General features: G+C 43.7%; 4 protein-coding genes across 4 annotated transcripts; all 4 read right to left on the bottom strand.

Annotated features, from left to right (window-relative positions):
- Positions 1 to 387: 387 nt before the first annotated feature.
- cldnf (claudin f) lies at positions 388 to 1,164 on the bottom strand (the record flags this gene model as incomplete). The annotated part of the gene is made up of 1 exon (XM_080549192.1): positions 388 to 1,164. The coding sequence occupies one exon, from the start codon at positions 1,162 to 1,164 to the stop codon at positions 388 to 390; it is 777 nt and encodes a 258-aa protein (XP_080405318.1).
- Positions 1,165 to 4,287: 3,123 nt separating this feature from the next.
- Positions 4,288 to 4,932, bottom strand: LOC308174044 (claudin-like protein ZF-A89; the record flags this gene model as incomplete). Its single annotated transcript, XM_080549097.1, has 1 exon — positions 4,288 to 4,932. One exon carries the CDS (start codon positions 4,930 to 4,932, stop codon positions 4,288 to 4,290), a length of 645 nt encoding a protein of 214 aa, XP_080405223.1.
- A 1,402-nt stretch (positions 4,933 to 6,334) lies between these two features.
- On the bottom strand, positions 6,335 to 6,979 carry LOC308174043 (claudin-4-like; the record flags this gene model as incomplete). The annotated part of the gene is made up of 1 exon (XM_080549096.1): positions 6,335 to 6,979. One exon carries the CDS (start codon positions 6,977 to 6,979, stop codon positions 6,335 to 6,337), a length of 645 nt encoding a protein of 214 aa, XP_080405222.1.
- Positions 6,980 to 8,937: 1,958 nt separating this feature from the next.
- On the bottom strand, positions 8,938 to 9,561 carry LOC308174184 (claudin-4-like; the record flags this gene model as incomplete). Its single annotated transcript, XM_080549259.1, has 1 exon — positions 8,938 to 9,561. The coding sequence occupies one exon, from the start codon at positions 9,559 to 9,561 to the stop codon at positions 8,938 to 8,940; it is 624 nt and encodes a 207-aa protein (XP_080405385.1).
- Between the last annotated feature and the right edge of the window lie 6,268 nt (positions 9,562 to 15,829).

Below are 15,829 nucleotides of genomic sequence, written 5' to 3'. Positions count from 1 at the left end.
TAAATCTTGTGTCAGCAGTTTGAAGGAAATGATGTGCAATATATGTGACATTAGGCTATATGTGCAAATACATAGCTCCTAATAGCTTTTAATGTATATGAAAAACAATATTTACAACATTTAATTAACACTTAATCACTCTCATATCTTTCTTTGCTTTTAAATTACAAATCCCTAAAATAAAACGGTATACAGTAACAGTTACATACCAACCATACCAGATCATTTAAGTACATTTCAATGTGATATTTACACTCTGGTAAGACATGGCTTGAAAAAACAACAGAAGCTTGAAAAAACAAGGCAGTATATAAAATATCAGTAATTACCAATAATAATAGCAAACACCAATATTTAGAGACTCTACCATTGTTCCATGTCACATGGTTAGAGGTACTGTCCAGTAGAATATTGTCTTGGTGCTGCGTAGGGTTTGCTGGCTACATATGTTCCAGTACCTGAGTATGGTATGCTGCCGGGTGGGGGAGCGTACATCTTCCCATAGGGTCCTGGGTTCATCACGGGCCCTGGCCCGCTGTAGGGGTACATGGGGGCGCCGGGGTACCCGGGGTACCCCTGGCCGTACCCGTACATGTCTGTCCTGGGCGGACAGGAGGTGCAGAGGATGATCCCTCCCATCAGGAGGATCGCTGCGGAGCCCCAGCCGATGTAGATGGAGGCGCCGATCTCCCTCCTCTGCGTCTCGATGGTCAGGGGGTTGTTGAAGTCAGAGATGGTGAACGCGGCCGACCAGCAGACGGGGATGAGGATGATCACGGCGGAGAAGATGATCAGGATGCCTCCCAGGATCACCACCTTGGCGTTGGAGGCCTCGTTCTTCAGGCAGCTGGTGCACTTGCCCCCGATGAAGCTGACCACCAGGCCGATGAATCCGAAGATGATGGCGATGATGGTGAGGGCGCGCGCCGCCTGCAGGTCCCGGGTCAGGCGCATCACAGAGTCGTTGATCCGGCACTGCATCTGCCCCGTGCTCTGCGTCACGCAGTTCATCCACAGGCCGTCCCACACGATCTGGCCCGTGACGATGTTGGCGCCGATGAAGTTGGTCACCCTCCACATGGGGATGCCTGTCGTCACCGCCAACCCTACGAAGCCGATGATGCTCAGCACCTGGCCCGATATCTCCTTACCCAGCCTCCCCATGGCGAGAGGCTGATGTCTGGGGGAAGGTGAGCCTGCGAGAGCCTAGGTCTGGATCTCTGGAGCTCTGTGGTGTGTGTGTGTCTGAGTGACACAAGTCTCACAACTGCAGTTTGTTAGAGGAGCAAGAATGTGGAGGAGGAGGAGTGGTTTCGTTTCCTGCCGTCAGGACAGAGGTTCCAGCTAGACAAGATTCCTCTGGCCGTCACACTATATAGGTACAGATACAGAGAGAGAGAGCTCAGAGGAGCGGTGCCCATCCTTAAACAGCTTCTAAAAGGTTCTCTTTCATATGCAAGAGAGACAAAGCAGACTGATGATTGTATCACTCTCACTCCTCCTTGATTGATACCATCACTCAAAACACACTGAAACTCACAACTCATGTTACTAAATAGATTCTTCCAATTCACTAATGTAAATTCATGAGTCATGAGACTTCCTCTTGTGACTGCAGTGGCAGCCATGTTGGGTTAAAGCCGATTCATTGTTGACCTTATTTTTTTAATTCCCCTATCACTCACATAGATAGAAACATAGCTTGTTAGTAATGGATTTTTAAACAACTCTCTTGGTCAGTAGATTACTGTCAAGGTAAGGAACAGTCCACCTGACCTTAAGTGAAAAAATAGTGAACTATCCCTTTAAATGTTTACTAACACTCTACATGTAGTTGCCTAAACTGTTACAACTGCTAAAACTGTTCCACTGTTATTACTTTAGCAACGTTGTATTAAGGATGGAAGGTATAAGGTATTATATAAGGTATATTAAGGATGAGGTATTTCATTGTATTAGGGAAATAAAGTATGTGTTATATTACAAAAGTGGAATATAAGAAACAGTATTAACACAAAATGCTCAACCCCATTACTATAATGCATTTGCAGTTACTTATGTTGTACTATTGTACATAATGTCAATATGCTGTACATGTTAATAACACTTAATTACACTTTACATGTGAAGTGAGACCAAAAGTTATTTTTTTCAGTTATTCAAACTTCTGCCATCAAACATATTGGATGGAAACTGTTTGAAATGTTTAACCTTTTATGGCTGTTCTCTATGTAGTGTCCTATAGCATAAAGTCAAAATGCAACTACAAAGAATTTAAGATTTATCTCTCGGATACCTCTAATATGTACAGTATGTATAATAAATACATAGTACCTTTGTACTGTAACAACAAGCATGGCGATATCTGGTGACGTTAGAATTATAAGGTTCTATCTCCATTTTTGTCAAAATTGAGTTGTTTACATAATCTGATCCGTTAGGTGTTTATTAATGCCTGTGTGGTGTTATTTTTAAATGTTGACATTTTTTAGTTAGTAATTAATAAAATACAAAGGTTCCATCTCACAAAACATAATGGAATGTAAAAACGTTGACGCTCAATATCTCTGAACTGCCCTAAACGGAGATAGAACCTTATCATTCTAAACTCACGATCTAGCAAAACAATGCATGTTACAATGCAACAGCACAGCACTGTCTACCTCTGGTGGCGCTAGGTGGGTCTCCTAAACAGACAGACATTTGTGTCAAGAAATGACCTGATTGGACAGACAGACAGGGCACACCACCCCCACACCCATGAGCAACATCTTATTTTAACAGTTTAAAATTAACTTACACTGGTCTAATTAGAGAACATGATTGATTGATTAACGTCATACAATGAACCATACAGTCAACATTTAAGCTGGAATTAAGAATTAGTTTTTATGATTAATAGTTTTTATTATTTTCAATAAACAGACAATGAACAGACATCCATCACAAGTAACAGTTGACATTGGACAATAAATTAATAATAATGGAATGAAGAATTAGTGACAAAAGTTTGATTATGTATCTTGAAGATGGCTGTAGGGATCAGATGTAGACTGTTGTGTTGTGGTCACTATATGTGAGGCCAGTAGGCTCAATCAGAGGCTCTTCCAGTGAATGTGACTGACGTTCTTGCATGTGAATATGGAACTGTGTGGTTTCCCCCCTTCAGGCATAAACATGGACAGCCACAACAAATCAAGGACCAGGACCCCTGATGTGACTCTTCCTACGTAGTGTAGCTTTCATTTGATCATCTATTTCTCTCAAGGGTAGCTTTAGTGTAGTTCAACTTATTCTCCTTAAATTTTATAAAGTAATTGGTAATCTAGTTCAATACATTCTCAGAGCAGCTTCCTCAACACAAGGAGAACACACAGAGAAAGCACAGTCCCTAAAAAGCCAATGATAGCCAACAGCTCGATACAACTCAAGTTATAGTGTAGTTATATACAGTATCTCTCTGTTAAAGGGTGGTTTGGTTATTTCCTTCCTTACAGTAACTACCAGACATGATGATATTATACTACAGTATACGTCTAGCTAGACCAGATGTTCTACTCCCACAGTGGATGCAGGTCATCCTGATGGTCTTGATAAGATGTTTTGAGATTAAAGGAAAGCAAAATAACCATCAGAGGTTGTTCCTGGTCAGGTCTCATGACCCAGAGCAGATGTACTGTTAACTAATAAATCGCGCTGTAGAACTGTTGTATAAGGCCTGCGGCCTCATACCTAGGCTACGACCGAATCACAGCCGTGCTGATATTCAGTAACACACTCCCTCTCCTGTGATATTGCTTAATTAGCAGCCTAGAGCTGAAGGTTTCATCTTCAAAGGCTCTTTCATGTGTAGGCGAATGGAAACAAGCAGGTCAAACATTCACACTCTCCCCCACTGACACACCAAGAGGTTACTGAAACTGGCACTTCTATGAAAACATGACAACCCTTTGGACTCACTAGTCCCATCCACTATGACTACATCTGGATGTTGTGTTATGGGATTATGGAAATATAAGTGAGTCACAATGGGCCTACCTCGGGCCTTAATGCCTATTACTCAAAATAAAAGGTTGAAATATTTTACATCGTGGCTTGAAAGAAAGTGCAAGAAAGACTGACATTATATATTTCAGATGTAACAACTTTTATTGCAATAAAATAATGAACACGTCGCCTAGCGAGGTAGACACGCGATCACTCGGCCATTGCATAAACCAATACGTTCGGTTCAATTTAAAAAAATAAAAATCAAGTCATAAAATAGTAAAAGCATGAACAAAAATCTCAAACATAATCCGATCTGGCCCCGGGGGACTTCACCGGCGCCGCGGAGTATCTGACAGAGGAGTCCCACCCCCGGTCCTCTCTGGGGGGACATTGGCTACAGAGGATGCCCCCACCCAGGAGCATCAGGCCCGCAGACCCCCAGCCGATATACAGAGACGAGCCCAGCTCTCTGCGCTGCGCGTCCGTTAACACCGGGTTGTAGAAGTCTCTGATGATGACCTGAGCTGACCAGCACACCGGGATGAGACACAGGATCCCGCCGGTGATGAAGAACACGCCCGAGGTCATGGCCACCTTGGACTTGGCCCGTTCCTCCTCGATGCAGTTGGTGCACTTGCCCCCGGCGATGGACAAGAAGATGCCGACCAGCGCGACCAGCAGAGACACGACCACCAAGGCCCGGGCCGCCTGCAGGTCCCGGGGTAGAGCCAGCATAGAGTCGTAGACTTTACACTGCATCTGACCCGTGCTTTGCACCATGCAGGTCATCCATAGGCCTTCCCACATCACCTGAGCTGTGACAATGTTGCTGCCGATAAACGCGGTCACTTTCCACATGGGAAGCGCGCAAACGATAATGTCTCCAATCCATCCTACCACGGCGAGGCTAATGCCCAGAATCTGCAGACCGGCTGATGGCATGACGGCGGAATGATGGGTTCATCTGCAGGGCTACTGGCCCAGGGCTCATTTATGAGGAGGCCTAATGTGTGTCTACCGAAACCTGGAACACCTGCAGCGCGTTGTTATAACTAATCACACCTGATAGCAATCGTCTGCTGGGAGTCCTGATGTGGATTGGACCTTGAGAGTTCTGGGTGAACTCGCTTATCTGGTTTATTTGTAATGAAACGTTTAGGAAAATAAATGGTTTGTGCTTTCAGGAATAATAGGCCTTATTTAACATTATTCTATCCCTTGTAAACATTTTTGTTGTTGTTGGAAAGATCTTATCAAACAGCACAAACAAATCCACACCGTTCTAATGAGGTCAATGTTAAAGCCTACAACACAGCAAGTGGAACATAGGGGTGTTTGTTTGTAGACTAATCAGTTTCACCAGCAATAAATAACAAGTTGCAGAGCAGACAGAAACCTTCCATGGTAAATAAGGGCCACACAACTCAATGACCTCCGTCTATGTGGACCTCAGGCCTAGAGCAGAAAATACCACATTCCAACAATTGACTGACAAGTTGATTGCATTGCAATAAAACAATTATTATTATTATTATTATTATTATTATTATTATTATTATTATTATTATTATTACTACTTAAAACCAAGTTGCAAAAGTCATCATTGCTCTTTGTCAAAGCCATTGATTACCTAGATAGAATAAATTGTACAACATTGTACAATAGACTTTGTTTATTTACAATAAAAGCATATTACAAACAGGAACAATAAGAAAGAGCCAGAAGAGAAAATCAGTGATATAGTAAATGTATTTAAATGTATTTGATTAAATGTAAATGTATTTGATTAAAGATGTAGGCCTGCTGCACGTTTGTTGTAAAAGTTTGATATGCACAGAAAACAAGCCCTGATTATAGTATAGTCCAGTTAGTACAGATTATCATAAATCCTCTATGACAGCTAACTAACCTTAGTTTATGTGTGTATAAACAGGATACATCAAAGATATATGAAAACAATAACTTGATGACAACAACAGGGCCCATTATTTAAATGTTTTTAATCTGAATCAGAATGATTATGTTGCTCTATCCAGGATCAGACCAGGCTGGCTGATGTCCCAATCCAGATCAGTCTGATCCAGATTAAACGTTTTGAAATGGTCAAATAAAATAACTCAACCGGACTGATGCACCTTGAATTGACTAACTAACCCATTCAAGTTGTTCGATATGTCAGATGAACTCTCTGTTCCCGGACCCGTATGAGATCAGTATGAGACCCGTATGAGATCAGTCTGATGAGTCCTTCATGTGTAGCTCCCTTAGCCTGGGGAGGTCAGGCACACAGACAGCAGAACAGTTCCATGTCTATGCTAAGCTATGCTAGCTCCGCCATCTGATCTCAGACGTACGCTGTGGGCGTAGCCGAGCTGCTGGTCCTCACAGGGTTGAACTTGGTCACGTAGCGGTGGTCGTGGTCCTCCCTGGGCGGGCAGTTCCAGCACAGCAGCCCCCCTCCCAGGAGCAGCAGCGCCGCCGCCCCCCAGCCGATGTACAGGGCCGCGCCCAGCTCCCGCCTCTGGGCCTCGATCAACATGGGGTTGTAGAAGTTCCTGACGATGGTGTTGGCGGACCAGGACACCGGGATGAGACAGAGAAGCCCACTGATGATGAAGAGTATTCCAGCCAGGATGCACGCCTTCGCCTTGGTCGCCTCCTCCCCGATGCAGTTGGTGCATTTCCCGCCTGCGATGGACAAGAAGATGCCGAATATCCCTGTCAGGATCGACACGATGATCATGGCCCGGGCGGCTTGGATGTCTTGGGGCAGCGCCAGCATGGAGTCGTAGACCTTGCACTGCATCTGCCCGGTACTCTGGACCACACAGGTCATCCACATGCCCTCCCAGATGGTCTGGGCCGTCACGATGTTGGCGCCGACGAACGCCGTCACCTTCCACATGGGGATGGCACACACGATGATGACCATGAACCAGCCGATCAGGGCCATGACGAGGCCCAAGATCTGGATCCCCTGAGAGACCATCTTCGGGTTGGATTGTTTAGACGTCAGACACTCTAGAACCTGAGTGTGGAATCCTGAGGGGGTCTGTTCTCACAAAGAGTCACGAAATGTGAGCGACACGACACGGTGTGGTATTTATAGAGTGTGTTGTGGGCGGTGGGGTTGTGATGTGTTGAACAGACACACTAGGTTATGTGACACTGCTATGACTTACGTACCCATAGTGCTATTTACACAAAAACAGAGCCGCTGTGACCTCGAGCAGTGCTGACATAGAAGAAAAGCTGCAGCTTCAAGGTCAGACAAACAAAACTGCTATATACTTCTCTGTCTAGAGTCAACTGTCCTGCTTTTATTAATAGAACAGAAGAATGTTCTAAATAGTATTTGGGAAAACATAAATAATTCATTCGAATCGGAGCAAGATTGTGTGGCTCTGTTTCATCCACCAGGCTGCACCTCACCAAACTATGGAGCGCCTTTTTTTTCTAACCCAATGTATTATCTATGGTCCTACATTAGGGGGCGCCATTTGATAAAGGAGGATTGTCCTGTAGCCACACCTTGCGATCTATCTTCTCATTAAATATATAAAAAATACCTTGAAGTCATATTATATAATTAGGGCTGTTGTTGTAGGTTGTTGTTACTTACCACAACAATCATACTCACAAGGAATAGAATATGAATCACGGTTGGCTCATGACTCTAGTTTGGGTCAAAGTTTGCTGATATGCGCTGACAGAAGACCACATGTTCCTGGGCGCCCCAGACCCCAAATTAAGTTTCTGAATGTAGATTTATTAATTATGCATTACTGTTTCTCCCTACATTTACAATCAAACCTAATGTGGTCTTACCTGCTGGTAATATGGGGGTATCTATAGTATAAATACAAAAACGTTCTCCCCCATATTAATTCTGCCATACCCTAGGTTTGCATACAAAAAGAAGGACTTTGCCACTCCGCTGAAACATTATGTAGAGACCGTCTAGCACAACCCAACCAACATGGCTTATATTTTCAACGTCACCATTGATGATGAGGCAGAGTTGGATGTTTTTTTTATTGTTATTGCAGGACTGGCCTGGGAGCAGACTAACTGGAAACACCATTAGCAGGAGAAAGAGATGGAGGTGTGTGTTCGTCCCAACGCCCCCCCACTCCGTCAATATCTAAACCAGAATATCGCCATTGATATCTGTTATGTTATGACTTCAGCTCCTCAGATTACTTCAGACTATTGTGTACTATGTGTACTAGTCATTAATCTCACGAGTTCCCTCTGCCAATACTAAGTGTTACGTGTCATGGCGGCATGTTAATCGTTAAAAGATTAAAGCACATTTGCATTAGAAATTTCAGAAAAAAAGTTTTATTTACAGTTAAATCATCACATAGACACATACACAGAAAGTAAATGTAAAAAAAAATATATTGTACACATGATGTATGAAATGTACACTTTAAATGCAAACAGAAAATACTTTAGATCATTGGGAAATATTCAACATTGCGTTCAAGAGGTATTCATTGTATGCATAGTGAAACCCTCCCAGGACAGAACTTGAGCTAACATTAACCATTCTCTCCGGGGCTGGAGTGCATGCCGTTGTGTCATATCTGACAACTTAATGGCATTTCACCCTTTATGATTGATTGATTTAATTTTATTGAAGTACCATTGCCTCTTCCAAGGGTGCCACGCCCAAATGGGCTTATAAAAGAATAGAGACACTAGCCTCAAAGTAAACGTTTTCAACACCTTTTTCTTTTACCCTGAGGTGCTGTCAAATTACATTGAATTAGACTTAGTGATATCAACATGAGCACACAACTAAGAACAACATCTGTGACAGTAACGATCACAGTGCATGTGTGCTAATATACAAGTCTATTTGTCTCTTTATTTCTCTTCTTTTTCGCTTCTGTTTTTATCCTCTCTCTCTCTCTCTCATTCTCTCTGATGTTCCGTTCTTCAAACGTAGTCCTTGGGTGCTGAGGATCTGGCGGCCGAGTACTTGGCAGAGTAATTGTCTTTAGCGGGGCAGTTGGCGCAGAGAAGCCCCCCTCCCAGGATCATGAGCGCCGAGGCCCCCCATCCGATGTAGAGGGACGCCCCCAGCTCGTTCTTCTGAGAGCTGACCAACAAGGGGTTGTAGAAGTTCCTGATGACGTTGTTGGCCGTCCAGCAGACGGGGATGAGACACAGCAGCCCGGAGATGATGAAGACCACACCCGAGGCCACGCCCACCTTGGCCTTGGAGTTCTCGTCCTCCACGCAGTTGGTGCACTTGCCCCCTGCTATCGATAAGAGGAGCCCAAAGATGCCAGTGATGACGGAGATGATGGTGAGGGCGCGGGCCGCCTGCAGGTCGGAGCTCAGGGCCAGCATGGAGTCATAGACCTTACACTGCATCTGCCCGGTGCTCTGCACCACGCAGGTCATCCAGATACCCTCCCAAGTCGTCTGCGCCGTGACAATGTTGTTCCCGACGAAAGCTGTGACTTTCCACTGGGGCAGGGCGCACACCACCATGGTCCCGATCCAGCCAATGATGGCCAGGGTCGTGCCCAGCATCTGAAACCCAGCTGACACCATCTTGTCTTCTCTTGTCTTTTTAAGTTCCTGGTGAAGTCGTCAAAGAAAAGGAATTCCAGAAAAAAATTGTTGTGTCTTGTCTTTTAGAAATCAGTTGTGATCAGGATGTCTTGCTTGAAAGATCTCCAAGTGTAAATGTGTCTGAGCGAGTCGAGAGCGTCGGCTTTTATACACTTGACTGGGGAGGGGATTGACAAACACACGCACTGTCACACGACATGCCACCACCCCAGGGCATGTGTCGTCATGCAGGGTTTCTGTCTCCTCTTGTCTGTAATTCGTACAGGTGAAACAGCCTCGTTGTGAGTCACGGGGGTTTAAAGAGTTGTAATCAACCTAAAGAACATGCATGGTAACACCCTTTCAACTGTAGTGTCTGGGCTGACGTATTTCTCTATTGTTGTTGTTTTTTCTTTGTAAGATTGTCATGATCTTGAACTTTAATTCTGTCCAATTAAATTACAACATAATACATTTCTGTTGCACAATGTTGTAGTTAAAAAGTTAATACAAATGTGTCTAAAGCCAAAACATAAACTTTAGACATGCAGTAGAATTAACACAATATCATATTTGAGATTATTATGCCTTCAAACACAATGCTGTCCCTAGGTTAGAGTTTTAGTATATAGGGTTATTGGCTCTTAATCATATCTGGCTTTACAAGACTGTAAGATCCTGTTGTTTAATTGACTTGAGACAATGCCAGAATACAGGGGCAGTTTTTCATTAGGATGACTGACTTTATTAACTTTATAACTTTATAACTTTATTAACTTTATTAAGCAAATCCTAGCCTTTTCACAGACAACGTACAGGATCTCAGACACAAATGATGTACAGATTGGCATTATGAGTTGGAGACCCAAATAAAAGACCCAATGTGAACGGATCTGTTCTGTGAGGATCCACCTCAAACACAGAAGTCGCTCTGTTGTTTTTACTTTTGGTTCTGGAGTTGTTTATGATATGGGTTAGGGTATAAGCTATGTTAGCTTATAGTTAAAAGTGCAAAGCAGTGGAGATGCATCCAACAGTCTAGAAACAAACAGCTTTGTTTGAAGTTTTACATTTAAAAACTGTCCTGTGATCAGATCTGATTAGTGCTACAACCTGTCAGTCATGTTATTTTGAACACCAGTCAATCCCATAATCCACCTCTGACAGCTGAGTAACGTGTCGCTGAGTAACCGTTAAACACGCTTTGTCTGACAGACGGTAGAACGAGGAGTGTGCTGAGCAGAGAGAGAGAGAGTCAAATACCAATAGATCATTCTAGAACCACTTAGCATGTCAACCTATAATCAACAACTCTGCCACATACTGTTGTCTTTGCAAACGTGTCTGAAATACTTTATTACTTTATTTGCGTCTTAAATGTATAATGTGTATAATCCCACACATTGAATATCCAATCTCAATACAAAGTTATTCAAATTCTTACAGTTATCTCAGTATTTACTGTTCTTCAGCAGAATAGTAAAACAAACATATTGGTTGTACAACCATCTGATGCAGGAATGCCAACAGGTTTGTAAGAAAATAACATTGAGGAACTGAGAGAATGACAAATTGAAAAAAGACATAAATGTTGGTAAACTGCAAAGCGCTTGGTACATCAGGCCCTTTGTGTGTACAGATTACTTCCCCCGGCGTTTTCTAACATGATCAAAAGTCTGTTAACACCTATCACTCCATAGAGTGATAATGCAATCCCAGGATGTCAACAGGTCACCTGACCAGATATTCAACTAGATTTACACTCCTAGACTAGTAATAAAGTTCATCCCCAACGATGACATCATGTACCTTCAGTAACCTTCATTTCATGTAACCACCATTTTGAAAAGAGGCAAGAAAAACCACTGCTGTAGAGCTGCTGACCTTGCAATGTGGTGTCAGTCTGTCCTGAGATGTCTGGTGGGCTGTCGCCGTCTCCTGCAGTCTGCTGTGACGGCCGAGGGTCTCTCTCTCTCTCTCACTCTCTGAATAGAGATGGTCTGCAGCAGCGAGGAGACATGAGGAAGACCATGAAGTAATGTCAAACAAAACCAAGGTGATTGCAATTGTCGGACTGTTGCAAAAGGGAGGGGGGGGAGAGAGAGAGAGAGAGAGAGAGAGAGAGAGAGAAAAGGAGAGAGAGAGAGATACTGTTTGTTTCACAAATGAAAAGGGGCACTGTTAGAGAGCCAAAACCGCCGTTAAGGACAATAATGCTTCTATTTTACCCAGGCTGCTCATTAAAGGCACTTTGGCACGGGCCCGGAGATTGGGTTCCACACACAGGTACGCGGGGAGGAATTTCCACAATTAAGGCTTCGAGGAGAGATGGTTCTGGAGCGTATCACCTTCTGACTGGGATTACGGCTAAGGCCGGGAGTCAGGAACGGCCCTCAGAGGACCACACTGTTCCTGGATCAGGCCTCCTACACACGATCACCTCGTAAACATGTAATCAAGCACTCAGACATCACCCCTACCCCCCCCCCCCCGCTGGAATTCCCCCAAACAACTTGATTAAAAGCAGCACCTTCACATTCACACAGCTCAGCGGCCTTGCGGTTAGAGTGAGATCGGGAGGTCATGAGTTCGATCCCCGGCCGAGTCGTACCAATGACTATAGATATGGTACCCGATGCCTCTCTGCTTGGCACTCAGCATTAAGGGTTGGATTTGGGGGTAAAACCCTGTGACATACCAGCGTCATGTCCAGGGGGGGGGGTACTTGTACATCAAAGCCTCACGCTATGGAAACAGGAGATTAGGCTCAAGAGAACCGTTGGTTCTCAAGGCTACTTACTGTTCTTAACTTTCACACTACAGGATGTTCTGTTGAAATCAAACAACAACAGTAGGACACATCTGCCTTGATGGAGTCTGAATATTGATGACATAGTTCTGAAAGTCAATCTGCAAAGACTATTCACTGAGAGAGGGGGGGGGGGACTATACATTTAGAGGAGAACTTAACGTGAGACAGCATTACGCACAAACTAACGTTAAACGATTTTGTATATCAATCTGCGGAGTTGTGTTGTGGAATGGCCTTGAGGAAAAGCTCCTAAGGTGTACTAATGAACTGCAATTTAAAAGAATGTATAAGAATGATATCCTTTCTAGATACAACATGGAAGAGACAGGACATGGCATTTGCTAAAATTAGTGTATGATAGTTTGTATCCTGTATTGTGTGTATTTGAAACTTTTTTATTTAATTGTTTTATTCTTTATTTTTGAAATCATTTGTATTCCAATGTACTTGGACTGCTGTTCGAAATAAACTTGAACTTGAAGTCCTGATGAAAACTCTGAAAGCTCAATGGAAACAAAGTGTAGTGTTGTCAGAGGTTGTTGCCGTGGGAGTGGGAGGCTAAGAAGGCCTGTTCAGACATGTGCTCATGTTCTTTACGGTAACTTACTCTCAGTATCACATGACTTTGACTTTGGTGACAGGAAGAAAAAGCCCTGCGGCGATGCCACACCCTGTAGTCTTGGTTCCTTCCAGAGTCCATCACAGTTTTGGTTCCGTCCTAGAGAAAGAACATTAGTGCATACAGTAGGGTACATCTGTACATTAGTATCAAAGTGCCAATGTTTTTAATGTTGTATTCAAGGACCCATGTATTGGTTTTTACAGCACATCTCCATTAAGTAAAAACTTTCTAGCTCTCTTATTCTGAATTGACCACACTGTAATATCCCGTATGTATGTGATCACTGGCAGGTAAAGGGTGATTAAGAATAACAATTGTTCCTCACTGGGGCAATCATTTAGCATTGTTTGAATGCAGAAACTGTGTTGTACTTCTCTCTATACAATGACTTCCCTCCACCTGTGAGAAAACACTCCAGGCAAGTGAGAGACACGTTACGCAAGCAGGTGGAGAGGGCAGGCCTTCACTGAGCACTTAGCTTCTGACAACAACAGCAAAACAGTCTAACAGTCCTCGTCTGCTAAACAGGACGGGTCACTGTAGATTGTGCCCACACTTGTGGGTTAGAGATGCATAGAGCAATATAATCACCTTGTTGGGAAATTGGGAATTTAGAGATCAAAATCTTTGTACCATAAGAGGAGTATGCGTATATACAGACAGCAGCGTTGATGATGTAGAATCTCCATTTGGGGACTTTCTGTTTGGTTTGATTGAACGGAAACGTTTGGTATCAGTTCTTTTTTCCTACAAAGTGGGATGTGTGTGTGAGAGTGTGTGTGGGTGGGTGGTACACTAACAGGTGTGTGTGAGACTGTGTGTAGGTGGGTGGTACACAGGTGCCCTGGGGGTTATTCTGAGAGGACAGAGTCACAGTTTCAGTGGGTGATCCAGGTATGCGCAACAAGGATCTCAGGTTACCTGGCAACCACGAGAAGCGCAGGACTTCCAGTGACTCATGCATGTTTTGCAATGACAGAGAACAACACGGTTCTGTTGACTTAATCATCACGACTTGGTGGAGAAGTTTTAGGGAGATTGTCTTGACATGCTTATATTCTCCAGTCCCGTGAAACATGCATGTTGTTAATAACACTGTGTTGTTATTTCACCCTTTTAAAAATGATAGTGTGAGGCAGCAGGTACGTCTGTTTTTCCTGTGAGATCCTGAAACCGTAGTAGAGGAGACGTCATGCCTGGACGACCACAAACAGTCCTGGTTGTGCAACGAGCAGCAGGGAGTGACGGGGAGGGACGGGGGAGGGGTGGGGAGGGATGGGGGAGGAAAGAGCGTTTTAGCCCGCAGGGAACTTCTGTTACTCATTTGCATGAAGCTAACTGTTTCTGTGTGGACCTGAAGGCACTATAGCCATGTCAGAATGAAAAACATATTGTTGTTTTACATTTGGTCACTTACTTACTGTTTACTCCTTTTTTAACCACATGATATGTTTAAGAGGGAAAAAGCTGTTGATAAATTGTTGAAAAAAAAAAAGGTACACAACAGGAACAAGAACTGAAAGAACATTTCATATCCCCACTTTTCCCGTTTCCAGAAGACAAGTCTGTTCTTGTTGGTTATTAATGGAGCGGCGGCCTGCGGCCCTGGGCAGGTGTACCTGGCACTGTTACCTGCTGTTACCTGCTGTTGCCCTGGAAACCTGTCTAACCTGCTCCGGCTCCCACGGCAGGTGTGTGTGTAGGTAGAGAAGCTTCAACAAGTGTGTGCTTGTGCCCTTTCACACAAACACACACATCTGCCTTTAGGAAGAGCAACTGCCTAAATGGTCCCAACATCCCAGGTCAACATAGATCCTAAAACACATGCATTGAGTTTGAGTTTTCTATTAGGACCTCTTTTAGCCAATGGATAATCTTCCAAGAGTCCTTACATTAAAACATTACAAAAATCAGTATTTCATTACTTCATACACTTTCAGTACATGTCAATAGACCTTCTGAAACGTGGCATTAATACACATTAATACACAATACATAACAATAGCAGAAAAGCAATGCATTCGCATAAATTAGTCCCCATGACCATCAAAGTGAGTTTTGATGTGTTTCTTGAAGTCTCTCCTAGTCTCTCCTGCAGTACCTTCACCTACAATCCCCATCAAGGAACATTTTGATAACTTTATCTGACATCATTATAGCCTGGCCTGACACATTTTAACCCAAAAAACATATACATGTTATGTACATTACAATCATTGATGCCTGACACACTCTTTTAGACAAAGCACAACATTAAAGATGCAATGTGACATTCCAGGTTTCTTTTTTTTTTTGTGATCAATTTTTTATTATTATTTCAGGGAGTAAAACAAGGGGAGTGGTAACATACAAATAAACAAAGGAGAAAATAGAATAACACAAATACGGTTTACCAGTACAAATACAGAATGCGCATAAAACTTTTCAACCCCCCCCCCCTCCCCTTCCCTTCCCAATCTCCCTTTACCCCAATAATTCCCCACCTACCCCTCCTCCCACAAATGTCCCTCCCGCCAGATATCTCCCACCCACCCGCCCAATCACAACCCCCCCGCCACCCACCCCCACCCAATCACAGCCCCCCGCCCCCCCCCCCCCCCTCCCACTCCCTACAGGACCCTATGGAAGGAGCAAATCGATTAGCCTATAATAGTGTCTTGAGGATGGTTATAGTTTGGTCCCAGCATGAAACATTGTCCGAAATTGCATGATGCCTGTTGGCTATCCAGTGTTCCATGCTGGCTATGTCAATGAAGTCTAATATCCATCTCTGCGTAGTCAAGAAATGGGGTGACTTCCACCTGCAAGCTATAAGCCTTTTGGCTGCTGTAAGG

This window comes from Nansenia antarctica, assembly GCF_963989245.1.
Source record: "Nansenia antarctica genome assembly, chromosome: 19".
Lineage (NCBI taxonomy): Eukaryota > Metazoa > Chordata > Actinopteri > Argentiniformes > Microstomatidae > Nansenia > Nansenia antarctica.
This window is presented reverse-complemented; position numbering and strand designations above follow the sequence as displayed.